The sequence below is a fragment of the Ovis canadensis genome, chromosome 7 (genome assembly GCF_042477335.2).
Source record: "Ovis canadensis isolate MfBH-ARS-UI-01 breed Bighorn chromosome 7, ARS-UI_OviCan_v2, whole genome shotgun sequence".
In the NCBI taxonomy this organism is placed as follows: domain Eukaryota; kingdom Metazoa; phylum Chordata; class Mammalia; order Artiodactyla; family Bovidae; genus Ovis; species Ovis canadensis.
The window spans coordinates 110921083-110948880 of NC_091251.1; the positions used below are offsets into that span (position 1 = coordinate 110921083).

The following is a 27798-nucleotide window of genomic DNA, read 5'->3' on the forward strand; positions in this document are numbered from 1 at the left end:
CGATTTTAGCTCCAGTATAATTCACCAGTTCATGAAACATACAGGGTTTTCAGGTAGTGTGTGTTTTTTAAAGATAATATACTTTTCTTAATGGGGTAGATTTCCAATAAATTTTTAAAGTACTAGAATCAGTGGCTCTGGGAGTGGGAGGGTGAGCTGTGTATCAGAATGGGGGTAGTTCACATTTCCCTTCCCCACCACCAGTCTCTGCTTATAATGAGAGATGTTGCAGTGGAGAGTTGTGACTGTAAATGGTCTGAGTGTGGAGAAAAGGCCGAAAGCTGCTGGCTTAGGTGAACGGTAGGGAAGCAGGGGTCCCCAGTGAGGTGTATGTTAGTAGTTGTTCGAGACAAGGATCTGGTGCTGCAAATAAACATCTTTCTGTGTGGTTTACCTAATTTACTTCCTCACTGGGGCCATGGAGCCTTACAGCCAGACAGTCTTTTGATTCGAGACACTGCAGAGCAGTTCACTTTGCTGAATTTTACAGATTACATTCCCACTTGGCTCCCTGGTCACTAAATCTCGGTAAACCTTCTGAAATCCGTTCATTTCTCTCTCACATTCTTTCCCTTCCTGTTATTGCTAAATTCTGAATGATGACCCCGTGGTTTATGAGCAGAGCTGGTTAGACTCTTTAGCCAGAGTAAGTATTGATGGCAATTAGGAAGTCACATTCAGAACTAGCTGGAGATTTTAATTCCCTAAAGTAATAGCAACAACCTAGGGAAAGCTGTTCCCTCGGGAGGAAGGAAGCCTGCTGCTGTGAACTGAGGTTTATGCTCATCAGTTTGTGCTGGTTCTAGGCAGTGGCCCTCTATTCTCCGTCTTCTTACTCACTCACTTCGAAGGAGATTCAAAGGGAAGTTTTGATTTGATGCGCCATAAATTGGGAGTCAGTTCTGAGTTCTGAAGAAGGAAGTAATAGAGAGAGCTGGGTGCGTTCCTGCTCATTAGATACATGTTTCTATAAGGAAATTCTGTGTGGTTGATACTTGTTGAAAGTGCTACCACCTTATACCTCATAAACTAAGACAGTATATGTAAAAGAACTCTGAAAACTATGAAATGGTCTTTAAGGTGCCGGGTTTTATTTTTAAAGCTCTCCTGTAAAGAAGGCACTAGGGCTCTTGAGTTGAGAGGGGGACGGGGTCATGGAAACCTGACTTGTTCAAGGTCCTGCAGCTGAGTGGCCCCCTGGGGGTCAAGCCCAGGTCTTCTGATGCTGACGCTGCTGCTTTCTGCTCATCTGTGCTGACGCCCCTGGGAATAATCCGCTAGACCAAGTGAACCTAACTTGTGGTTCCTCATGTGCGTGGGTTAATTTAAATCATAAAACTATAATTGACAGAGACCCAAAGGTCAAGGTCTCAGTGATTTAAAAAGAGTTTTGCCCTATCTCTAGATTAAAATATCCTGACTCTTTCCCTGTGTTGTCCTGCCATTCCTGATGGGTCTGCAGACCAGCCTTGGTCTTCCACACCCTACAGCAGTCTGCCTTCCAGCCTTGCTAAGATCTCAATACAAAGCTAAGTGCATGCTCTTGACTGAGAGTGTCTAGGCTCAAATATTCCCTGTACACTTTGATCTCTGAGTTTCCTCATCCATCAAATGGCTATGTAAATATGCCTGTCTCAAAGGACTGTTGTATGGGCTAAGTTCATCAACATGTGTAAGTGAGCTCTTTTTGTCTATATAGCTAGAGATAGGGAGAAGGAGATGGCAACCCACTCCAGTATTCTTGCCTAGAGACTTCTATGGACAGAGGAGCCTGGTGGGCTGCTGTCCATGGGGTCACACAGAGTCGGATGCAGCTGAAGCGACTTAGCATGCATGCATGCATTGGAGAAGGAAATGGCAACCCACTCCAGTTTCTTGCCTGGAGAATCCTAGGGATGGAGGAGCCTGGTGGGCTGCCGTCTATGGGGTCGCACAGAATCAGACATGACTGAAGCGACTTAGCAGCAGCAGCAGCAGCTGGAGATATTTGCAGGCAGGATTCTGTCATTTGTATTTTTCTTAAAGGATTGTTGGTAATCTGGAAAACATCTATGCGGAAAGTGTTCAGTGAAATGGTGATAAAATAATGAATATAGTTCATAGAATATTGGCGATCAGCAAACTTCCAGAATCATCTCTCTCTCCTCTGATCTCCTTGTCTCTCTCGTTGTGCTTTTCTCTCATCCCCCTAAGGCATCGATAATTGGTTCAGGCTTGAGTATAGCATTTACCACATTGTACTGTAATCTATTTAATTATGTGCCTTCCCCCATAGAAAGTTTTCAGTGCCTGTCCAGGGAAGCCAGGGGAATGTGGTGGAATTAATGTTTTCTCTGCCTCCCTTGTGGTTCAGCCTCGTCTCCATCTTCAGCCACATCTCCTGGACCAGCTCTGCGCCTTTCCAGCCTCTGATTTTCTTCTCCTTTCGCGTCATTTCCCCAGTGTCCTTTACTCGCATAGGAAATCGTCCTTGTGATCCCCAGAGACATAGAGACCGTGGAGGCCTTCATCAGTGAGCAGAGGGCACAGGCTGGGCTGCTGGTGCCAGTTTGGGCCGCTGGAGGAATCTTCGTGCCCTTGACGGGATAGCAGGCATCCCGCATCTATTTCCTCTCTGTGGCCCTTTTTCCTCTAACTTTTCTTTTCCTTGTCAGACGTTGTCTGCAATCACCTCTAGTGAACATTTTTACCCCTTTCTATACGGAACTTATCTTGTACCTCTCCTTCACTTTATCTTTCAATCCTGCCTTGTTATATCCAGCTCATTTTTTTATCTCCAAGGTGGACTGGCAAGAATGAGCTCTGGCTTCTTTGTGAGACCTTGAGCAAATTACATGACATCTCTGAATTTGTTTCCTTATCTGTAAAATGGATAATAACACTTACCCGCCTCCCTGAGATGGTTGTTGTGGGACTCAAATGAGATAATGGGTCATTTAGACATGTACACCAATAAATAAAAGGAAGAACAGAGGGGTTATTTCTTCTGTCATCTCACTGCCTGTATTGGTATCTTTCTCTAAACATGGACTGTGAGATCTCGGAGATCTGTTCTTTTTCCAGCTCGCTCTTATGCACACTGGCATTCAGTCGAGTTGCTCAGTCGTGTCTGACTCTTTGCGACCACGCCAGGCTTCCCTGTCCTTCACTGTTTCCCGGTGTCTGCTCAAACTCACGTGCATCGAGTCGGTGATGTCATCCAGCCATCTCCTCTGTCGCCCCCTTCTCCTCCTGGCTTCAGTCTTCCGCAGCATCAGGGTCTGTTCCAGCGAGTCAGTTCTTCGCATCAGGTGTTGGAGTGTGAAACAGTGTGAAAGGCTCTGGCGCTGAAAACCTGCAGTTGCTGTGTCTTATACGTTGCCGTTCTGCGTTTGGTTCAGCTAATTGCCAGTGTTAGTTGCTCAGTCGTGCCGGACTCTGCGACCCCACGGGCTGTAGCCCACCAGGCTCCTCTGTCCCTGGAATTCTCCAGGCAAGAATACTGGAGTGGGTTGTCATTTCCTTCTTCAGAAGATCTTCCTGACCCGAGGATCGAACCCAGGTCTCCTGCGTCGCAGGGAGATTCTTTAGCATCTGAACCACCAGGGCCTTGCTGGACTCTCCCTTTCTGGCCTAGCCTAGCGTTTTCCTCTCATGCTGCTGTGGCGTGTCATGCTAAAGAAATTGCTTATCCTTGCCCGGTGACCAGATGGTTTACATATTGCTTCCACACATATTCTTAAATATTTTAGGGTATTCTTGTTGGATTTTAGAACTGTAGAAAGCAAGGATCTTTTTTTTTCCCCTTTCTTCCCTTTTTCTGTTTCTTAGTAACTTTCCTAGTAAAACATGCTGCAGATTGAGTGCTCAGAGGTTGCTGACTATAAACATGTGAGTGTAGATCTTTTATAAATAAATTTGTTATGAATCTGTTTGTTTTTTTTTAAACCAGTGGACTTCCATTTAATTTGGGATAGGAAAAAACCCGAGTTTATCAGCACCTAGCACCGATATATAGTACATAGTCTATTTACAAACATTTCTCAGAGGACATTACAGTCAGAATTAATTTTTTATCTTCAGCCACTAATCCCATTATGTTTATGCAGAGCAGAAGGGTTTATAGTATGTGGATTTTCCTCCTCCCCAAGTGATTAAAGTCTGAATGTTTTAACCACCACCAACTTATTTTTGAATATAAAAAAAAAATTTCCTTGGTATAGTTGCAAAATTATTTTTAATTCCTGAGATGCTGCAATTTCATAAATACATAGATTTCTTTTCTGTGCTCTAAGTGAGGTTAGAGTAATTAGAATTTTCTGATAATAGAAAATTTAGCACTCTTCCCTGGATGTTAGTCATACAGAAGTCTTGAGTGCACTTTTGGGGAAGGATTAGAGTTAATGTTTGGGTTTTTATTGAATGATTTTTAGTCTACCTACAAATACTCGGTTAATCATTAAGACTTTTTATTTTAGAAACTGTATTATCCTAAAGATGTTTACTACCTTCTTAATGCTTTCCAGGAACCAGATCCTGCATTGCCAATGTCTCAGGTAAAGGTTTAGCTGCAATCTTTAGAGAATAGTTTAATTACTATTACTTAGTAGTTGCTATAGATTAGTAAGTTTGCTGCCTATCTACTGTGCTGTTATAAATAGCTAAATCTACCAGGCATTCTGTACCTTTGTGCATAAATATAAACTATTATATTTCCAATACTTTTGTGTCTATAGGTGTAAAACTAGGGCACTCTACTCGTGAAGACTTGGAGCTTAAATAGAAATAACCAATACTGACCCAGAGGATGAGATACAAAAGAGGGGGGAAGGGGAGCCAGGGGCTTAGAAAGGGAGTCAGAACATCCGAAGAGCCAGGAGCCTGCGGAAAGACTGTGATGGATGGGATTGTCGGTCCTGAGGAAGGAGGAGGCTGACTCTGCTTGGAAAGATCTTGTCTTTAGAGAGAGGTGCCTGCCACCCTGAGGAGGAAAGGAAGACTTGGCCAGACAGCCACATCTCCCGAATCAGCTTTGTTAGAAGGGGAGAGGCAGCCAGAAAGAGCTGCCGACTGGGTGAGATGGTGGGTGGGTCGGAAGGGAACCAAGGAAGAGGAAGTCTGGGTGGGGGGCGGGGGGAGGGGGGAGGGGCGCTCCTGGCCAGTGAAGTTTTTAGCCTAAGGGTTTCTAGTAAGTGGGAATTAAGGAGAGGGGATGAGAGAGCTGTAAATCAGAGAACTTAAATATTTCCAGGTGTTTGCCCTGCCAAGCCAGAGAAAACTCTTGTCTTTTAGGTAAATAAACAGTTTGAATCTCATGGGGTTCAAATGTGTAGTCATCAGACCTTTATAGAAGAAAGTGGTATACAAAATACTCTGAAGGAGGCCTGTGTGGTATCAAAGATGGTAAATAGGTTAAAATGTAGTACTCTCTTTTTTAAAAGGATGAAATTTGTCATTAGAATATTCATGATAGTTTCTGTATTGATAGATGTGCAAAACTATTTTTTTTGCATACTATATGTACAAGTCATAAGAAGGACCTAAAGTGTGATAAGCAGACTAAGTAACGTGCCTTTTGTTTTCAGTAATTTTGCAAGATTTTGATTAAGATTAAATTAAAACATCAACCATTTGCATTGTTGGTCTGGTTTTAAAACTTTACATGGAATTTGAAAGTTTCAAAGCCAGCACAAGGACTTCGTGAAGGACCTGCATTTGGTATGTCCTGTCCTGTTCCTGTTGACTTAATTGGACCGTGATCTAAAAGAATCAGAAGGGAGCAGGGCTGACTGGATTCTTTTGAGCTCACTATTCAGACTTTGCGCCTTTGCACTCTCTCAGGTATTAACCACTTCAAAGTAAATGAGGCTTTACAATAACAACTCAACATTTTGTGCCTGAATTTTCATTCTCATGGAGTAGGCAGAGTGTCAATTGTTACTGATTCTCATGATGTCTAAGTGAGGTTAGACAGACCATTCTTTTGGTGGCTTTATTCTAAGAACTGAAAGTGAAAGTGAAGTTGCTCAGTCGTGTCCGACTCTTTGCGACCCCATGGACTGTAGCCTATCAGGCTCCTCCATCCATGGGATTTTCCAGGCAAGAGTGCTAGAGTGGATTACCATTTCCTTCTCCAGGGGATCTTCCCGACCCAGGAATCGAACCCGGGTCTCCCGCATTGCAGGCAGACGCTTTACCATCTGAGCTACCAGGGAACGAAGCCCCCTTTTTCTAAGAATAACTTGGGAGAATTGTTTGTCACCAGCCTTAGGCCTCACATGGCTTTGCGTTCTGTATGAAGAGGAACAGAGCAATTTAAACATGTTTTACTCAGTCAGTAGAGTTTTACCCTTTCCGTTTGTCTATTTTTATCACTAAAATTGGGTTAACCTCCCAGAAGGTAGTACAAGTAAGTCAATATTTTCCTAATGTTAGCAGGCAGATATTTGCCTCTAGAGTAATGTCCTATAGACTAACTCAGTAGGTGAATGAGTTGGGATTATGTTTCACAGATAAAAAAGGAAATAATTGATGTGATAATTACTCATTTATCAAGGAGAATCTCTGTTTTTCTATGAAAAAACTCCTAAGCATCTATTATTTTATCAATTTCACAGTACTTCCAATTTATCATCAGTATTCAAAATTCTTTGCATAAACCACACGACCCTGTCATTTATTAACAAGTGTATTTGATACAAACAATTTGCAATTTTATTTAGATTCTAGTGGCAGTGTAGGATTACCAATTTGCTTTGTTATGCATTTTATTTCACTAATTAGTTTTGAACTTAAAAATTTAAACAGGCAGAGGAATTTAGGGTTGTAACGAGGCTTTCCTCCAAAATAAGATGCTTTCATTAAAATTCCAAGAATTGTTCCTGTTGCCCAGAGCAGTTCCTTGAATACAATCTGATGTTTAATCAAGCAGTGATATATATTTTTTTCAAGGGCATTTTTGTCAGGATAGAAATAAAGTTAGGACTATTATATTCTCAAATACTGATAAAATTTAAAATTAAATAATTGTGTAGGATTTTATTGTAGATATTTAAATATCAAGAATTCACATGATTATTTCTACTTGAGTGAGATTTTAGAAATTGAAACAAATATAAATCTATTTACTTTTTTGAAAAAATGAATTCTTATGGAATTTTAAAAAATAAATCTTCCTTTTTGGCTTCTGAAGCATATATTCATTTGGTGAGGGAGGGAATAGTGGATTTACTTTCCTATCCTGATATAAAAAAAGCTGCCCTTCCTTAGTATTTGAGAGTTTAGTAGGAGGATGGAAGTCAAGAAGCCTGATGGATTGGACTCTGAGCTGACAGGATGGGTATGAAAATGGTTTTACAAAATATGTGCATTGATAATTTATATCCAGCTGGCTAAATGATAACTATACTAATAAAAGCTTGACTTTTAGAAAGTTACTTTAACTAGGGTTCCAAATCATGTAAGTCCCCTACACACGAGCCTTTGGGTTGTGAACCTGCAGACATGCCACCGGACTCATGTGTTCGGTCGCGTCAGTGTGAGTGACGCTGCGTGAGCGTGAGTGACGTCAGCGTGAGTGACGCCAACGTGAGTGAGGCTGCTCTGCCGCGTCTTCCGCCCTGACGGGCCTTCAGCTCCGCCCTCTCCCACCTCGTCTCTCTCCGCCGGCGGTAACCCCGCTTGCCTGTTTACTCGATGCCGGCTGCTGAGTGCCAGCTGCTGTACTACCGTCCTTTCCAAGGTCCTGTACTGTAAGAGTAAAGCTGTTTTGTGTTTTTGTGTTTGTTTTTTTTACGTGTTATTTGTGTGAAAAGCATCATAAGGCTATATAACAGCACAGTATTCTATAGCCGGTTATGTTAGCTGGGTACCTGGGCTGACTTTGTTGGACGTAGGAACAAACTGGACCTCTGTGCTCTTGGGACTAAACTCGTTCGTACGTAGGGGACTCCCTGTTCTCCTGAAACTTGACTAGCTCCTCCTCCTCAGGGGGGAAGTCCACACCCCTCTCCCGGGCAGACAGGGTCCCGCATTTGCCCCTGACTCTCCCTCCAGAGAAGGTGATGGCACCCCACTCCAGCACTCTTGCCTGGAAAATCCCATGGACATAGGAGCCTGGTAGGCTGCAGTCCATGGGGTTGCGAAGAGTCAGACACGACTGAGTGACTTCCCTTTCCCTTCCCTCCCTCCAGTTTCTTCCCAAGCAGCTTCTCCTCAGCCGAGCCCCGCCCTTTAGTTTCTCCAGATTAGCTCCAAAGTGGGGCTTCCTCCTCCTCCTCATATCACCTGGCACTCGCTCTCCTATCTTCGCCTGGGTGCTGAACTCTTCACTTTTCCCTCCACCCCAAGGCATCCGGTCCCATCACTTCATGGCAAATAGATGGGGAAACAGTGGAAACAGTGGCAGACTTCGTTTTGGGGGCTCCAAAATCACTGCAGATGGTGACTGTAGCCATGACATTAAAAGATGCTTGCTCCTTGGAATAGAAGTTATGACCAACCTAGACAGCATGTTAAAAAGCAGAGATGTTACTTTGCTAGCAAAGGCCCGTCTAGTCAATGCTGTGGTTTTTCCAGTAGTCATGTATGGATGTGAGAGTTGGACTATATATAAAGAAAGCTGAGCGTCAAAAGAATTGATGCTTTTGAACTGTGGTATTGGAGAAGACTCTTGCGAATCCCTTGGACTGCAAGTAGATCTAACCAGTCCATCCTAAAGGAAATCAAGCCTGGGTGTTCATTGGAAGGACTGATGTTGAAGCTGAAGCTCCAATATTTTGGCTACCTGATGTGAAGAATGAACTCATTGGAAAAGACCCTGATGCTGGGAAAGACTGAAGGCAGGAGGAGAGGGTGACAACAGAGGATGAGATGGTTGGATAGCATCACTGACTCAATGGACATGAGTTTGAATGAACTCTGGGAGTTGGTGATGGACAGGGAAGCCTGGTGGAGCGATTCATGGGGTCGCAAAGAGTCCGACGTCACTGAACTGAACTGGCAAGGCATTTGGATGCCTTTCTCTGCTATGTTCCAGATTTTTGTTTTTACACCCTCTCTGTAACACTAATATCAATATCCTCAGATATGCAGATGACACCACCCTTATGGAAGAAAGTGAAGAGGAACTAAAAAGCCTCTTGATGAAAGTGAAAGAGGAGAGTGAAAATGTTGGCTTAAAGCTCAACATTCAGAAAACGAAGATCATGGCATCTGGTCCCATCACTTCATGGCAAATAGATGGGGAAACAGTGGAAATAGTGTCAGACTTTATTGTTTTGGGCTCCAGAGTCACTGCAGATGGTGACTGCAGCCATGAAATTAAAAGATGCTTACTCCTTGGAAGAAAAGTTATGACCAACCTTGCCGGGGTCCAGCCCCGGTGGATCCAGGGTGATTCAAAGGGGAGACGGATAGGCGGGGAAAACTTATGTATTTAGAGATATAAGATTCGATTAGGAAGAAATAGTGTAGTAGGAAAATTAAGTGGAGAAAAGAGGCTGAATAACGTGGTTTACGTGGAAAGCCAATGACGTTCCAGACAAGGAACCTGCACCATCTACGTTAGGCCGCCGGCGCCCATTTGAATATCGGAGAGTGCCCCGCCTTGGGCTCGCTCTCTTATGGATCTTAGAAGCCGGGACAAGTAAGCAGACATGGCGAGCCTCCGCGCCCAGATGGGAATTCGGCAGAAAAAGGGAGAAAGGAACGACGTGGGGAAGCCCAGCATCGGAGCAAGACTCCAAAAACTATTTTTCAAAATCAGCGTATATACCCCAAGTTGTACATAAAGAAATAATGGAATATGCAGAGATATGTAGGGGCAGCAGTCCTGACCCTCACTGAGACGAGGCTTTCTTTATGCATAACCTCCCGTATACAAAAGGTCTCAGGTGGTTTACATTATCTTCTGGCCAAGAGGCCTGTTAACATTTTTATGGCTCTCTTCCTGGATAATTGTCTATCAACCAGAAAACTCCTTTTCCCTAGAAGAGTTTTTCCTTTACTCTGCATCACCCTCAAAGTACTGAATAAAGTTACATTCCTGTAGAACAAAGGTGCAGTGGGTTATAACAAAGTAATTAACTCAAAGATCTAATGTTGCTAATACCAGGTCTACTACCTGTTTTTCTATATACCAACTATCTCTACAAATAAAAGATATGAAAATTTGGCAGCAAGTATTGGCTCAACAAATGAAACCTTTAATCAGTCCTATTCTAATGATTTTGACTCCTCGGAAGCCCCTACATTCCTAGGATGTTTTAAGCTTCCTGTGCCTCGCGTTGTTGGGAGGCCTCAACAATCACACGCGCAGCTGTAGGAGTCCTGCAGGCAGGCTAAAAAGCCATCAGAGGGGTTTTCAGATTGAAACACCCTTTCAAATGCGGAAGACCAAAGCCTTGAGATGACTTTTTCCAGAATGTGTCAGGAGAGTGGAAAAGTACAATACAATAAGGCAGGCATATTCTTATTTTTGGGGGTACATGCTCAGGAAATACCAGGGGGAAAACCTGAGATCTGACTCGACCTTGCCCATCAGATCTCTGCCACATGACCTTGTCACGGGTGGGATTCCTCATGCTGGCTCCCGGCACAACCTAGATAGCATATTAAAAAGCAGCATATTACTTTGCAGCTATAACAAGATAGCATATTACTTTGCCAACAAAGGTCTGTCTAGTCAAGGCTATGGTTTTTCCAGTGGTCATGTATGGATGTGAGAGTTTTACTATAAAAAAAGCTGAGCACAGAAGAATTGATGCTTTTGAACTGTGGTGTTGGAGAAGACTCTTGAGAGCAAGGAGATCAACCCTGGGTGTTCATTGGAAGGACTGATGATGAAGCTGAAACTCCAATACTTTGGCCACCTCATGTGAAGAGTTGACTCATTGGAAAAGACCTTGATGCTGGGAGGGATTGAGGGCAGGAGGAGAAGGGGACGACAGAGGGTGAGATGGCTGGATGGCATCATCGACTCGATGGACATGAGTTTGGGTATACTCTGGGAGCTGGTGATGGACAGGGAGGCCTGGCATGCTGTGATTCATGGGGTCGCAAAGAGTTGGACATGACTGAGTGACTGACCTGAAATGAACTGTAACACTGAAATTCTTAGAAGCTAGAGCTTGGGCTGTGGCTTACCCAGCTCTGTTCTCAGGACCTGGGGTGCAGTGTATGCCCCCTGGGAATGTGAGAAGGAACCAGTGAGGCACGTGTCTTGCTTTCCTATGTGAACAAAAAGTGCCACAGTTCTTCCCATCCACCAGAGGGTGCGGAGCAAAGAATATCCTTTTGAAAAAAAGCCTTCAAAGATGCTCAACATCACTCATTATTAGAGAAATGCAAATCAAGACCACAATGAGGTACCACTTCACACCAGTCAGAATGGCTGTGATCCAAAAGTCTGCAAGCACTAAATGCTGGAGAGGGTGTGGAGAAAAGGGAACCCTCTTACACTGTTGGTGGGAATGCAAACTAGTACAGCCACTATGGAGAACAGTGTGGAGATTCCTTAAAAAATTGCAAATAGAACTACGTTATGACCCAGCAATCCCACTGCTGGGCATACACACTGAGGAAACCAGAATTGAAAGAGACATGTGTACCCCAATGTTCATTGCAGCACTGTTTATAATAGCTAGGACATGGAAACAACCTAGATGTCCATCAGCAGATGAATGGATAAGAAAGCTGTGGTACATATACACAATGGAGTATTACTCAGCCATTAAAAAGAATACATTTGAATCCGTTCTAATGAGGTGGATGAAACTGGAGCCTATTATACAGAGTGAAGTAAGCCAGAAAGAAGAACACCAATACAGTATGCTAACACATATATATGGAATTTAGAAAGATGGCAATGACGACCTTGTATGCGAGACAGCAAAAGAGACACAGATGAGTAGAGTGGACTTTTGGACTCTGAGGGAGAGGGAGAGGGTGGGATGATTTGGGAGAATGGCATTGAAACATGTATACTATCATGTAAGAAACGAATCGCCAGTCTATGTCCGATGCAGGATACAGCATGCTTGGGGCTGGTGCATGGGGATGACCCAGAGAGATGTTACGGGGAGGGAGGTGGGAGGGGGGTTCATGTTTGGGAACGCATGTACACCCGTGGTGGATTCATGTCAATGTATGGCAAAACCAATACAGTATTGTAAAGTAAAAATAAAAATTAAAAAAAAAGAGGAAAAAAAGCCTTTTGATACTTGCAGGACAGCATAAACTGTGAGGACTTAAAGATAAATCAGGATTACTTACTTTCATCCTCAAAGTTAAACTCTAAGTCCAAGCCATTGACAACTTCTGTGACCCCTGCAGACAGCTGTATAGATCTGGCAATTTTTCCTCATCTTTTTTGTGAGTGAAGATCTCAGGTTTCTACCCTTTGGTGGCTCTCACAGTTAGATGCAGCTCCAACTGAAACTGACTTTTTCTAACAAACAAATCAGTTCTTTGGACCCATGTTCTGCCCATTCAGTTGTGCTGAATTTACACATAACATTTGAAATATTTTAAGTTATCTGATAAGAATCCAGTAAACCTCAGCCAGAGAAGTACAAGCCCCACATCCCACAATCTAGTCAAATGTAATTTCCCTCGAGGAGCCTAAATATGTTGTGAAATCAGCCTTCTTTGTTTCCATTAAAAGGAAAGCCTGAGGACTTTCTTTTATCCTTTAAAAAAAAAAAAAAAAGACATTCTAGTTACTCCAGCCCACAAGAGGAGCTCTGCTTTCTAATTCTTGTGAAACTGTCTCCATGTTGCACATTCATCACGCGTCACACGCTCCTTGGCCCTGTCGTTTAATCCGGTAGGTGATACATTCAAGGAAATTAGGATCCATGCTTTAATGTGCTCGTGATTCCTTCTCAGAACCTATAGCGCAGTGCTATGTGATGAGGTCCTCCACCAGTACAGGCTGGTGACTGAGCTCACCTCGAGACCCTGATAAGCCCTTGGACGTCTTATTGCCTCCGTCTGTGCCTCTCTCTGTCCCTTTGTCCATCTACAGCATGCTTCACAGCCGGTTCCTGGGGCGATGAGGACTCACTTCTCTCCTTGCTGCTACCTTCTCTCCACTTTATTTACTTATTTTTTCTTTAAAAAATTTTTCCTCTCCACTTGAGAGTCGGTCCTGTACTGCTGCTTCAAGGGTGCCCTTCTCTCCACAGGCACCAAGCTTTACTGCTCTCTGCTTCTATTGGGGCAGAAAGGCAAACTTTTCTGTTGAAGCAGTTTTAAATGTTTAACAAACGTTTGGGCTTATCCTGGTGGCTCAGACGGTAAAGAATCTGCTCGCAATGCAGGAGACCTGGGTTCTATCCCTGGGTCAGGAAGATCCCCTGGAAGAGGGCATGGCAACCCACTCGAGTATTCTTGCCTGGAGAATCCCATGGACAGAGGAGCCTGGTGGGCTACAGTCCATGGGGGTACCAAAGAGTCAGACACGACTGAGCAACTTTCACTTTTCTATTGAGGCAGAAAGATAAACTTTTCTGTTCAAGCCGTTTTAAATGTTTAATAAGGTATTCAGTGTGCACAGCTTTACATCTAATTTCTCAAGGTAAAGCAAAGCTGGTAAGATATTTTCTAGACTCCTTAATTATCTTTTCCATTTTCTTTTTCTTCCACTCTCTAGCAGGGTTTCTACTGACTAGATCACAAAGCAACTGAGATTGTGTTGATTAGTTACTAAAAAGTGGCAAAAATTGATCTTAGTTCAAGTCAACAGTTTTGAAACAGCTATTGTGTACAAAAACCATAGGTGTTACAGAAAATTCAAAGTGAACAAGGTAAAAAAGCTTGTGTTCTGGGGGAAGGGAGGGCAAACAGATGCCCAGGGAATTACAGTGTTTGTCAAATATGGTGCATACATAATAATAAAAGTATAAAGAGACTGCTTTATGAGACAGGTAAGAGGGGAGTAGGTTTAGAGTTCAACCATCAGGAAAGTTTTCGTGAAGGACCTGGCTCTGGAGGAGGAAGACAGAACACTGTGGTTGTAGCTTTATTCATTTGTTCTCAAGGTACTATTCTAGTAAAACTTTCTATAAAGCTCTTCTTTCACTTATAAAAAGGCGTGTTAGAAGAGCGCTAGGCAGTCGCCACACCGTTGTGTCCTAGGTGGTTGATACATATAGGTTGTTTCTTGGTTAATAATGACCCTGTCTTCTTGTATTAGTTTCTAGACATAGCCCTTTAAATCAGTATTATGCACTGTGTGGTAAATATGCTTGATAAAAATTAGATAATGATAAAGGATGGTTAGCTTTTCAGGCTTTGCACTCCTTCCAGCGCGAGTTGATATGCTTTGTCTTATCCGCGCTTATTAGGCAGCCTGGATTTTGAAGGCGCGAGCACTGACCGAAATGGTGCACGTGGATGAAATTGACGTTGATCAGGAAGGAATCGCGGAAATGACGCTGGATGAGAATGCGATCGCTCAGGTTCCCCGTAAGTGTTGATTTTCCAGCCAAGTAAATGAAATGCCATTAGGAGGCGGAAAATGCTCTCTATATACTTTTTTTTGGGGGTAATAGAAATAGGACATTATATACATGAAACGTGTATATATGAAAAAATACTCCCTCAAGTAAGTGGCCTCTATTCTGCCTAAATAGTACAAAAGCACAATTCAATTATATTATCTCAGAGTATGAGGTTGATGTATAACTGTTTTTCAATAGAAATTATACATCTTAAACATGTTTTATAAAAATGCATTCAGTCTGATCTAATATAACGAGAGATTGTGTATCCAAGAGTCTGTAAACACAGGAAAGCATCCGAACAACAGAAGTGTTCTAAGAGGACTTCTAAAAGTTGACCATTTGAAAGCATCACTGTAGTAGCTGAAGATGCTTTGCTGTGATGCATGATGTGAGGTGGTGGAGTGAGTGAGTGGCTTGGCAGAGGACGCCCATCACGACTGCCACAGTGGCCTAGTCCAAGCCTGCAGGTGTGCTGCTGTGAATGGCATTGGGTGATCACCATGACATATGGTGGTCTTGCTGGTAACTTCTTAGTTGTGACAGTGGTCAGTCATTTATACATGTTTGGAAGGTAATAGCTGTTTTAAAGTGTCTCTTTTCCCTATCATTTGGTCTTTTGGAGTTAAAATATCTAAATTCTAGATATTGGGGGTAAATGATCTTTTCCTGGGAGAAGAAGTTTGTATGAAAAATAAACTATGAGTATGCTGCTGCTGAGTCACTTCAGTCGTGTCCGGCTCCATGCGGCCCTGGGGACTTCAGCCCACTAGGCTTCTCTGTCCATGGTCTTCTCCAGGCAAGAATATTGGAGTAGGTTGCTATTTCCTTCTCCGGGGGATCTTCCCAACCCAGGGATCGAAGCTGGGTCTGTTATGGCTTACCTTCTTTGGCAGGCGGGATCTTTACTACGAGCACCACCTGGGAGTATAGAACTCTCATTTTGATGCGTCAGAGCTTTGGAGCCTGTCTTGTCTTGAATGTGAATGCTGGCTCTGCTAACAGGTTGACCTGTTTACCTAAGTCTCTAAGCCTTTGCTAAATGGGTTAGTACTATCTACTGTACAGAATTAGTGTGAAGATTAAATGTGATAACAAAAGTAACTTAGGTACTCAATAAATATTAATCAAACACATTTTACTAGGTTCAGTCCTTGTTATTAAGGTCTTTTCCATCAGGCCAGCGCACTTGTGAAAATTGCGTTAGCGGACAGTTTTTACAGATTAATAAATAATATATGAATTGAACTTGCCATCTGATCTCCTAGGCCCTGGAACATCTCTGAAACTCCCTGGGACTAGTCAGACAGGAGGGCCCAGCCCCGCTGTCAGGTATGTTAGTATACTCCTGTTTCATTCCCCACCCCTTCCACCACCGCTGCTAAATACCGACCAGACTGTTATGAGAGCCTTCCTTTCTTGATCTTCGTCGGACACTAACGGTTTACAATCTTCGCAGGCCGGTCACTCAAGCTGGAAGACCCATTACAGGTTTCCTGAGGCCCAGCACGCAAAGCGGAAGGCCAGGCACTATGGAGCAGGCCATCAGAACGCCGAGGACCGCCTACACCGCCCGCCCCATCTCCAGCTCGTCCGGGAGATTTGTCAGGCTGGGAACGGTAAGTTCTGGCAGCTGCACCGTAGCCTTGGATGACCAAAGTAATTTATGTAATGTTCTATCATTTCCCACTCTTTCTATAGTAGGGAATTATATGGAGGATTTTTGAAGGTGATTCTTTTTCGCCTGTGTGGGCTTTATGATCTCATGCACGTTAAATTAAATTCTTGTTTCAGGAGAAAGTTTCAGTATTTCTTGTTCTGTCGCTTCTCCCCACAGGCCTCCATGCTCACAAGTCCTGATGGACCTTTTATAAATTTATCTAGACTGAATTTAGCAAAATATGCCCAGAAACCTAAATTGGCAAAGGTATGTACTTAAAGTTATTTTATGTTATGAAGTGATGTTCAAAGTGAAAGTGAAAGTCACTTCGCTCAGTCGTGTCTGACTCTTGGCAACCCCATGGACTATACAGTCCGTAATTTTCCAGGCCAGAATACTGGAGTGGGTAGCCTTTCCCTTCTCCAAGGGATCTTCCTAACCCAGAGATTGAACCCAGGTCTCCTGCATTGCAGGCGGATTCTTTATCAGTTGAGCCACAAGGACACCCCAAGAATACTGGAATGGGTATAGCCTATCCCTTCTCCAGCGGATCTTCCTGGCCCAGGAATCGAACCAGGGTCTCCTGCATTGCAGGTGGATTCTTTACCAACTGAGCTATGAGGCACTTATCATAATAGCATTGCAGGAAATGGATAAAAATTTGTGAAGAAAAAAAGACTCTGACTTGATTGAAATGGAAATGTTTAATTACTCTAATATCTAAACTTTCTTTTAGTATTAAGGAAAGTCAGTCAGAAATAAAGCATATATGCTGTCATAATAGGAAGTTCCTTTTCTCTTAATAAAGAATAGCAACTCATAACAAAGGAAGCAGATACACAGCACCATCTTTGGGTAATGACGTTTAGGGTGTCATCTGTATGTGTGTATTTTTCTTTTTTAGCTTGGACTACTCTCAGAAAAATATTTTTCTATCCTCATAGGATTTTAGAACTGTCAAAAAGAAGATAGAAAAATGTTCTCTTTCTAATTAGTAATTAATCCAGCATCTCAATAAAGATTACTTAAGCCAGACAATGGCAAGCCAACTAACTACTAAATTCTTTTCTAAATTAAAGAGAAAGAGTGATAGAAAGAGAGAGAGAAGAGGGAGGGGGAGGAAAAGAAAGAAGGATGTTCTTGACCTTTCCAGTAGAAAAGAATTTGAAGGTGAGCATAGAATAATTCAGAGCCAGGAGCAGTTAGCTTCCAGAAACTGATATAAGCCTAGCTCAGGTTTTTAGCTGTAATTCCATGAATTCCATGCATGAGTGCTGAGCTCGTTCCTATTATCAGTTCTACTGGTGTTTAACATTTACTAAATGTTAAACATTCTAGGGACTTTCCTTGTGGCTCAGCTGGTAAAGAATCCGCCTGCAAAGCGGGAGACCTGGGTTCAATCCCTGGGTTGGGAAGATCCCCTAGGAAAGGCTACCCACTCCAGTGTTCTGCCCTGGAGAATTCCATAGACTGAATAGTCCATTGGGTCGCAAAGAGTTGGACACGACTGAGCGACTTTCACACACAAACATTCTAGGGAAGGTGAAAAAGAACTCTAGTCATACAGACTTGAAACTTAAGTCAGAAAAAGGAATGCTAGCTGGTAAACAGGAAATCAGACGGTGACAATGCCGATGACGTTTTCCTTCGTTCCTTATTTGATAGTGGCCTAGTCAGCTTGATTTAGCAGAGTCATAAAGTTTTGCTTGTTTCTTTTACCTTTATGAGGAATGTCTGATTGCTTATCCTTTCAGGCCATTTATCAGAGGTGGCTCATTGGCTACTTGATACCATGCTGTTCTCTAACGAGGGATTGTAATCAGTGGAGGCATTTCCCTCAATTAAATCAGGATGCTTCCAGGACAGACCTGGTTTATGTTTTTCAAACTGAACTAGATTTTGCACTTATTTAATGTGCTGCGGAGATAATGCCAAGTTTCTCTGTCTTTGGTCTCCAACTTGCCTTGACTTAACTTCTCAGGACATGAGCTGTACTCATAACTTTTTAAAAAAATAACTGAACAAATGGAGAATTAGGAATGGATTTTTTAGAAGAGGGCTTTATCTTGATTGATTTATTCTTTTTTTGGTTGCTTCCAAGTGATCTCTGTTAATAACCTTGATATCTTCTGGGGGTAGAAGTGTACACTTTGCATGTGTAAAATAATGGTGTTTATGGATAAATGTAGTACCACCAAGAGGCAGTTCGGTAGATGCTTATTTATCCAGATGAGTTGGGGGCAGTATTAGAATAATGGTTCTCAGCCTTGCTGCACATAGACATCTGCATATTAGGAAAAACATCTTACCTTGCAGTCAAACTCTACTTTGTTTCAGAAAGAGCTTCCAGATTTTCCCATGTCTGAGGTGTCATTATTAATATCATAATCACTGTATAATACACGCAATTTTATGGCAGTCCTAAGGTTGGTCTTTTCATTTGTTTCTTTCTGATAAAATAGCATGTGTAGTATGAAAAAAAAAAACCATTGAGCTTTCCAGTTCATATTCTTGAACTTTGCAGTTCATATTTTTAAAAACAGGCATCAGTTATAAGTAGCCTTGTTTTAAAATGAGTGATTGTAACAAATGTATGGATATACCCTTTACTCATAAATTCCAGGCACTTTAGAGGACTTCGTTATTTCGGTTCAATCCAGCTGCTGTCAAAATAGCCTTTGGGTTTTGCTGTAACAATAGAGCACCTTCGTTAAAATAAAATGTAATGTATTGTTTGTATTTTTGCTTCACAGGCTCTGTTTGAGTATATCTTTCATCATGAAAATGATGTTAAGACTGTAAGTTTTGAATTTGCTCTATTTTTTAATGTAATTTTTCTGATTTGGGGGATTTCGATTTGGAAATGTCCTGTTTATTACCTTATAAACAGCTGGAATTATTAAACATTGGAAAATTACTCATACTTTCAAATCCACTGTTTGTTTCAGTAGGAAAGTTTGTATAACTATAGAAGTAGTAAGACTTGTGCCTGATCCATGGAGTAATCAATCTCCATTAAGGGGCAAGGTATAGGTAATTGAGAACGCTGCATAATATGTTTTTGTTAAAGTTTATTTTTTATGCTAATAGCATGGTGGATCCATTTTCTTCTTTGGTTTGTATAGTGATTATAAGTTTACTGACACCTGTATTGGACTTCCCTGGTGGCATAGTGGTAAAGAATCTGCTTATTAATGCAGTATTTCTGGGTTTTTTTGGTAAAGTTCCCATCTCTCCCCTTCAACATTTTGTGATAGAAAATTTCAAATGTGCAGATAGAATGTATAATGAGAGTATAATGAACCTGCATCAATCATCACCTAAATTCAACAGTAATCAATAATCAATCATCTTGGTAGCCTTTTAACAGAGAATTTTAAGGTTACGTGCATATGACTTCTCCATTTGTGGTAATTTTTACATGCTAATATGCAAGCGAGTAGTAACTTCACAGATTTTGTCAGATCAAATGTAGTTAACTCTACAGTGTCTGATGATAGTATTTTCTGTCATTCTTTTATTCACAGGAAAAGCTTTATACCGATGTATTAAGTATGCAGGGAGACAAAAGCATTTTTCTCAGTTGTGTTTTCTATGTGTCAACCATTATGCCGTATAAAAATACATTTTTTTTCTGCCTCTGTAAGCCGTGTAATCTAGCTGAGGAAATAAAATTGACACAATGAAACAGTTAGAAAGGTAACTGCCAGGTTGTGATATTATTATGAGATATCAAGGGGAAAAACCAGGGGATGATATTAGTAAAAATCCAGTAAGATTTTTTTTGGAAAGGGAGGGAGAAAATGTAAAAGAAGGGTAAAAACATGAAGAGGATATGGAATGAGAAATAAATAAGCCATATCCTAAACAGTGGGAGCATTTTGAGGCATTGTCAGAAAGAAGTGACAAAATGTGATACTGGATTTGGTGTGGCAGACAAAGGAGAGAGCCAGGTCAGACCTGCCTCCTGAAGGTGCTGTAAGAGCGACTGTCTTACTAACAGACATGGGATTGTTAGGGAAGGAGGTTAGACTGTAAAGAAGCCGAATAACCCACTGGAAGGATTGTTAGGGAAGGAGGTTAGACTGTAAAGAAGCTGCATAACCCACTGGAAGGCGTTTTCAGTTTGAAACTGTGAAAGCTGATCCAAGTGGAGATGCCACTGCATGTATCAGAAGCTGTTCCCCTAAAATGCAGAGCCCGGGCCAGATATACTGAGTATGGTGGTTATCTGTAAGGAAGTGATGGTGGATGTGGTCGCACAGAGAAAAGAGAAACTAAGGCTGGAATGACTGAGAAACCAGGCTGCTGCTGCTGCTGCTAAGTCGCTTCAGTCATGTCCGACTCTGTGCGACCCCATAGACAGCCCACCAGGCTCCCCTGTCCCTGCGATTCTCCAGGAAAGAGCGCTGGAGTGGGTTGCCATTTCCTTCTCCAATGCATGAGAGTGAAAAGTGAAAGTGAAGTCGCTTAGTCGTATCTGATTCCTAGCGACCCCATGGACAGCAGCCTACCAGGCTCCTCTGTCCATGGGATTTGCCAGGCAAGAGTACTGGAGTGGGTTGTCATTGCCTTCACGTTGCTGTAAATAAAATTAAGTACAGTACATGTCATTTTCACTTAATATAAAGCTGGTCAGAGCATTATAAGGTGATATGTGAAATCACATATATTGTCATTAAAAAGAAACATTCAAATACCATCCCCTTTTATAAATGAGTAAATGTTTGTAATTACTACATCACAGATTTCTTGACTTGTTGAAGATTGATTGATTGATTGCAGAGATGTTTATTCTTTCTTCCTACACATTCTGAGCTACCACAGTGTGCCAGGCACTGTTCCAGGCCCTGAGACTACAGGGTGAAGCAAAATCTCTGCTCTTTCGGAAATTACGTTCTGGTTGGGCAAGGAATGGAGACAGTTAGCAAATTTAAAAAATATATAAAATGTCATGGGATAAATAGTATAAAAATAAAGCAGGGAAAACAGGGAAGGGAATAGATAATGACATGGAGGATGATATTATTTTAGATGAGGTAGAAGGCGGCTGCTTCCCTGGTGGCTCAGAGGGTAAAGCATCTGCCTGTAATGTGGGAGACCCAGGTTCGATCCCTGGGTTGGGAAGACCCTCCTGGAGAAGGAAATGGCAACCCACTCCAGTATTATTGCCTGGAAAATCCCATGGATGGAGGAGCCTGCTGCGCTACAGTCCATGGGGTCACAGAGTCAGACACAGCTGAGCGACTTCACTTTCACTTAGAAGGCAGTTGATAAAGTTCACTTCGAAAAGACATTTAAACAGAGGCCTGAAGGAAGGAAGACAAACTAGATGGTTCGGTGGAAGAAGAGCACGTTAAGTCAGAAAGACTGACTGCAGAGGCCCTGGGTATCAGCATTCTTGGATCATTTAAGGAACGTTGAGGAGGCCAGCGTGGCTGGAGTGGAGTGTGAGAGGGGGGAAGTTGTAGGCGATGGGTTCAGAAAACTGATAGATCATACGCTGGTTATGGGTCATGATGATGATATCCTTATTAATAGCTTCATCTTGAAGAGGCTCTACATCTTGGCATTTACATAATAGTGAGAAAAGGAGCTACATTGAAAAAAACAATTTGTTTTATGGAAAAATATATTTCTGCTTTTGGGTTCTTAATAAGTCTCTCCCTTTCTCTCCCTTTTTGGGGCAATGTTGGCAATATTGACAGAACTGAAGTGGTGTGTGGATTGGTGATTCTGGGATCTTTATTTCCATAAGCTGTTTAATTCCATCATGCTGATGTTGTCACAGCTCTCACAGTAGTGAATGAAAGACTGTTTAAACTTTGGTCGTTGGGGGCACTGTTTCCAACTGTTACTTAGCAGAGTCTCTGGGACACTGAGTTGGACGTATTCACAAGTGTTCTGCTGTCTGGATCTGCCAGGCTCCCTGTTCATAGGGACTTTTATAAACTTATTTATAACCTTGTAGGTCTTTATTAAAAGCTAGATATTAGATTGATTAGTTTATTCAAAGATCCTAAAATATAAGTATCTAGTCATTTATTTTAAAAAGCTAGCAAAGACTTTAAGGAAATACAGCTCTTCTGTCACCTCTTTAAAATTTAAAAATGTTAATAGCTTTTAATTGTGCATCTTATTACGATGACAGTTTTGTTTGATTCCTAAGCTATTTTCAGCATAAATCAGAAGTAAAGAATGAAATTAATTCTTGAAGGTCTCAACAGCATGGCACCCTTCGAGAACAGCAAAGATGCATAAGAAGTCGGCACCTGTTCTCAGGGGATGCAGGGTCCATTTGAAATCATAATGGTGGTTTTGTCTAGTGTAGCCTCAGTCATCAAATGAAGAGCGATCATTAACATGTAATTTTTGCCATTTTTATTCTATATCTGTAATTCATATTAATTTCCTTGATTGGCTTAGACAAATATGTGGGCATGTGAGTCCTATATGGGAACCATATCTGAAAGCAAAATCAACAGCCTGTAGTCAGCACTAAATCTAATCTTGGAAAATTAGAATATATAAAAAAATTCAGAATGACATATTTTTATGAAAAATAGAATGTTATATTAAGTCTGAAAGTGAATCTGATCTGTTTGCTTTAACAGGTCTAAAAGATTAAGTTAAAAGGAATATGATTCAGATATTTACAATGTACTCCTGAACTGAGCTGATTGAAATATGGTTTTCTGGTATTTCTAGAGATAATGATAATTGAAATGATGCCTTTTTTCCCCTCATTTTTCACTTCCACTTTTATCTCTGGATTCTTTTTAATTTCCATAGCTTTCAAGTAGAAATGTTGATTTTTCAAGTCCATTAGAACCTCAGCATGTGACACCATTCCTTTATAAATAGTTTGCATATTTAGAAGTCTCCCCTGGAGTGAGGGAAGATGGGGAACACAAGGAAAGTTATTAATTTTGCAGCAGGAGCTTCAAGGAACTCTTTTGGCGTTCATTTCAGATAAGAGTTAATATGAAGAACAATAATATGGGATACATTCTGAGACTATGGGCATCCCTGATGGCTCAGATGGTAAAGAATCTGCCTGCAGTGCGGGAAACCTGGGTTCGATTCCTGGGTTGGGAAGACCCCTTGGAGAAGGGAACAGCTACACTCCAGTATTCTGGCCTGGAGAATTCCATGGACAGAGGAGCCTGGCGGGCTACAGTCCACGGGGTCACAAAGAGTCGGATATGACTGAGGGACTTTGATTTCCCTTCTGAGATTATAGAACTGAAAATATAAGTTACTGTAACTGAGCTATTGGATATTGTGATGATGTTAACACTGACTAAAGAATAAAAGGTTTTCAATCTTAATAGAAAGGATAGTAAAAAATCAGAATTATTTTAAAACTAATAATTTTAAAAAATTATTATAAAAAATCAGAATTCTTTTAAAACTAATAACCAAATCTTTATATGAGCTTCAGATTCCTGTGAACTATACATTTGTTTAAAGATTGATTTGCTTCCTCTCTGTACAAATGGTTTCTGCTTTTTGGGTATAGAATCCTAATTCTTAATTAGGTATTTTTGTCTGATCTTGAATAATCACTAGAAGGGACAAACTAGCAGACGTTAGAGAGAAAGGGGTAAGTACACGTAAAATACGGAAGCAGTTAGCTCTTTCTCAGTCCATCGCAGGCAAAGCCTGACCTTTAGGATTCCTGGAACGTAAGGTGATGTCAGAATAATGGGACAATGGTTGTTGAAAGATGGTAGTCACCAATCCAGCTCTTCTTCATGACCCTGTTTTTAAACCTTTTTCTATCTCCATACTTGATCTTTCCCTGTTTCTCGACCTCTGTCTTTAAAGTAAGTGGGGCCTGCACTTGGGCCTACTTCACACAGTAAAGGCTTGACTGCCACTAAGTTTGGAAGCATTTTGGTGGGGTAAAAACTCACAATTTTTTAATACCAGTTTTGTACTTTGTATATTAAAGCTGTATTCAGATAGACTGTACATCTGCTTCCCTTTGATCAGTGTTTCCTTCTCATCTGCTGTCAGCCCTCTGGTCTGGAACTGATTATTTAGGGAAAATTGGTGGGGCCATCTGGAGACATGAGCAACTCGAGTTTCTGTCTGATTTCTAATGCATGTTTTGATTGATGCTAATTATATGGTTTATTTCATTATTTATTGTTTCTGCTTATTGTCAGAAGAGAAAATCCTAATTGAAAATGAATTGTTTTTCAAAGGCTTTGGATTTGGCTGCCCTTTCCACGGAACATTCTCAGTACAAGGACTGGTGGTGGAAAGTGCAGATTGGAAAATGTTACTACAGGTAAAATTCAGATTCTTTTCAAAGGCTGAGAAACGGCAACATATTTTAGGGCCTCAAATCCAGTAACTTTTCCTCATGAAGAAGTGAGCAAGGTGTTGCTGGCTTACTTGAGAGAGCATTTGCTTAGCAGTCACGTGATGGCTTCCCGTGAGTGGTAAAGAATCCACCTGCCAGTACAGGAGACTCAAGAGACACGTGTTCGATCCCTGGGTTGGGAAGATCCCCTGGAGTAGGAAATGGCAACTCATTCCAGTATTCTTGCCTGGAAAATTCCATAGACTGAGAAGCCTGGAGGGCTACAGTCCATGGGGCCACAGAGAGTTGGACACGACTGAGTGACTGGCTACACACATATGTGAAGGCACTAAGACACCGTTAGAATAGTGAAATTTTAGATCTGGGAAGGGGAAGCTTTGAGACCATCACACCCTTTTCAGATGAAGAAGCCGAGGCCAGAGAAACTGATTTGTATCAGGAACCAGTTAGTAACAGACCTGGGATTAGGATCGACCTGGTTCTCTGCTCCTCTTAACTCACATCTTTATTTCTTCTTCGGCCTCACATCTGTAAAGTGCTTTACAGTGAAGAGAGAACTGGTCCATACATCACCTTATCTCAGTTAAGTCTTACGGCATTTTGGAGGTAGTTGCTATTAGTAGCCTTTTGTGCAGATGAGAAAACGTGAGCCTCAGAAGGATAGAGTGACCTTCCCAACTCCATGTAGCCTGTGAGCGGCAGAACTAGACTTGGAGCTCAGCTTTCTGATGCCAGTTCCTTTACCGTCTGCACAATCTCATAGTGTTTCCCTAGGATCTGACATTCTTACACCAGTTCACTTAACCTTTAACCACATTTTTAAGCCAGTTGAGAGATCAAAAAAGTTATAATCAGTATTATGTACATTACACAACAGCTGGTAAGCAGGATCTGAAATGATTGCTTAACACTGAAATGCACTTGGAGCATTTGAAAAATAGAAACAAATGAATAGTTATATTTTATGAAGATAAATGTATTTTATTATTCAGAAACAAGGTAGACCAGTGACTGTGAACATCATTCAGTCGTTACTAACTTTAGTTACTGAGCACTGAGGAAAAGGAAATATTAATAGAATTAAAAGGATGCTTATTTTTCTGCTGTTGAAATTAAGACTATTTCCCACTTAGATATTTCACATAGAACTCTGAAGTATTTTTTCCTACTGTTAGATTGAGGAAGTATTTTCTGCTAAAAGGTAGTTCTGGATCATTATAACATTAAGCTCTTATGAATATAATTTCTGAGGACAAGCTTGGAATCTTGAGGTTCTAAGCAAAACTCTCAGAAATCTGTAATAATGAAAGAAAAGCATAACTTGATTCCTTCTTTCCTTCAAGTAAGATGGTATTTAAATGAATGTATTTTGTTATGTTAAGTATCATTCTCCTCTGTTTCCTTGATTGCTTCTCCTCTTTATGTATGGAGCCTTCATTCATTTGTTCATTCACTCACGGTACCATGTTTAATGAGAAGCTCCTTTAAACGGTTTACAGCTGAACGGAAGAGAGAACAGGAATCATTTGCAAATGTGGTTCCCGTTCTGATAGAAGCACGTGCGGGGCGCAGGGCGAGCCCAGAGGAAGAGGCGACAGCCAGGGAAGGTGCCGGCGGGAGCGCCCGGGGCGCCGTCGCTCTCTCCGCTCCTGACGGCTGAGCGCTCCTGGCTCTTCCCGCGCAGTGGCTTTCGCAGCTGCCCCCTTACTAGCCACGCCCGCTCCAGTGCCCCGCTACTGGCTTTGCCTGTCATTTGTTTGACTCGCTATGTTAGTTTCTTACCTAGGTTTTCTGCCCCCGTTTCCTTGTCCGATCAGTCCTTCCTAGTACTGCTGTCAGAGTGACTGCTGCAGACATTCTGCGGCTCATCTCCATTGCCTCCAAAATGAAATCTGTGTTTCACCTGGGGCATCCGCGAGCCTGTCCAAGTCTATAGCTTTGCCCACGTTTCTCACTTCTCCCATTCTGTCTCGTGTTTTGCTTTTTGGTTAAACATGACGACTCCGCATTCCCCTAAATGCTGGGGACTTTCCTTCTTGTGTGCTTGTGCCCATAGTTTGCGTCCGTCAGAGATGTCCCTTCACCCCACCCCACCCCACCTCACTGTGGAAATCCTGCCCGTTCCCTCCTTGCCGCGGGGACTTAGTTTGTTCCTTGTTTGCGCTCTCACAGTGCTTTTTTTCCCCTCATTGGCTGTAATACAATTAGATCTCTTTTAAAACATGTTTTGTTTCCATCTTAATTGGTGCCTTCAGTACACGGTTGTTATCTTCATATTTGCAACTCCTTAACATCATTAAATGCGCGTGCAGTTGGTCCTTGACGATGTTTATTGAATTAAATTGGAGGAAAAACCCTGGCATTTGGTGGAGATTATCTCTGGACTCTGACTCTTTGATATTGTCCTATGTTTATGAACTTGACTGACGTTTTCATTATTCCTAGGCGTTCTTTATACATGGCGCCATTCCATTTCCTTTGCACAAGAACCCATGTGGTGAATTCCTCTTTGATAGGATCAGAGGAAATGGTCTCTTAAGGGTATAGTAATAAAACACATATGACTCATCCTTCTTTCCTTTCTTTGGTTTCCAGGTACTTCAGTAGCTCTGATTGCTAGTTGGTTTTTTAATTTCTTTATTCTTCATTGTTTTTTCTAAAATCTAGTTCTGTTTTCATATATTTTTGTATGTATCTCTTTACTGTAATCCCTATAAAATTATTTCTTGCAAGAGACAACTTTATTAGTTAAAAATATACAAACTAAATAGGTGTTCATGGAATTCAGTGATTCAACTTCAGCCATGTGTTTCAGACTTAAATGTTCAGTTGAAACTCTGTATAAATATGCTGTTCTTTCAGAACTTCAGTGTTCTCTGATAACACTTTATGAACATTCCTTGTCAAAGGTGCAGGGCTTTTGAAGCAGTAGGGGCTTCTACCACATCATACATCTGCTAACTTTAGGCCAGATTGTGGGGTCACTTTAACTTCTTTGTCCCACATTGTCCAGCATCTCTTTGGGTATAGTTATACCAGTGCTTGAGGTTTATGTTAGGAAAAAAGGACACAGCTCTTCTTTCAAGTCTTTAAATGAAGATAACATAATGGACTATATTGTATACTGTTTTGTCTTTATTTCATAAATAAAAGCGCTATGATAAAGTGCCTAAGTAGCTCTCACATGTCTGGGATGAGTAGTTATGAGAAAGCCCCACAGATCTATTAAGGACAGGCTGAAGTGTGCTTTAGCAGTTGATTTCATGGTTAATAAAATGTTCCCTGGGCAGAAGTGGGTGTTGACATCAGGACAGTTGTAT

The 27798-nt window shown here is 41.6% G+C and overlaps 1 protein-coding gene across 5 annotated transcripts in view; it reads left to right on the plus strand.

The window, feature by feature from the left end:
• TTC8 (tetratricopeptide repeat domain 8) overlaps positions 1-27798 on the plus strand; it is a 90180-nt gene that overhangs the window by 37169 nt on the left and 25213 nt on the right. For 3 of the 5 annotated variants that reach the window (XM_069597258.1, XM_069597255.1, XM_069597256.1), the window contains exons 2-7: positions 14328-14448; positions 15752-15815; positions 15943-16102; positions 16321-16410; positions 18897-18941; positions 24357-24442. In XM_069597258.1, the coding sequence (XP_069453359.1) occupies positions 14364-14448; positions 15752-15815; positions 15943-16102; positions 16321-16410; positions 18897-18941; positions 24357-24442 (530 nt within the window). In that variant the 5' untranslated portion in view covers positions 14328-14363. The remainder of the gene's footprint in view (positions 1-14327; positions 14449-15751; positions 15816-15942; positions 16103-16320; positions 16411-18896; positions 18942-24356; positions 24443-27798) is intronic. The other 2 variants (XM_069597257.1, XM_069597259.1) reach the window with 1 other exon arrangement.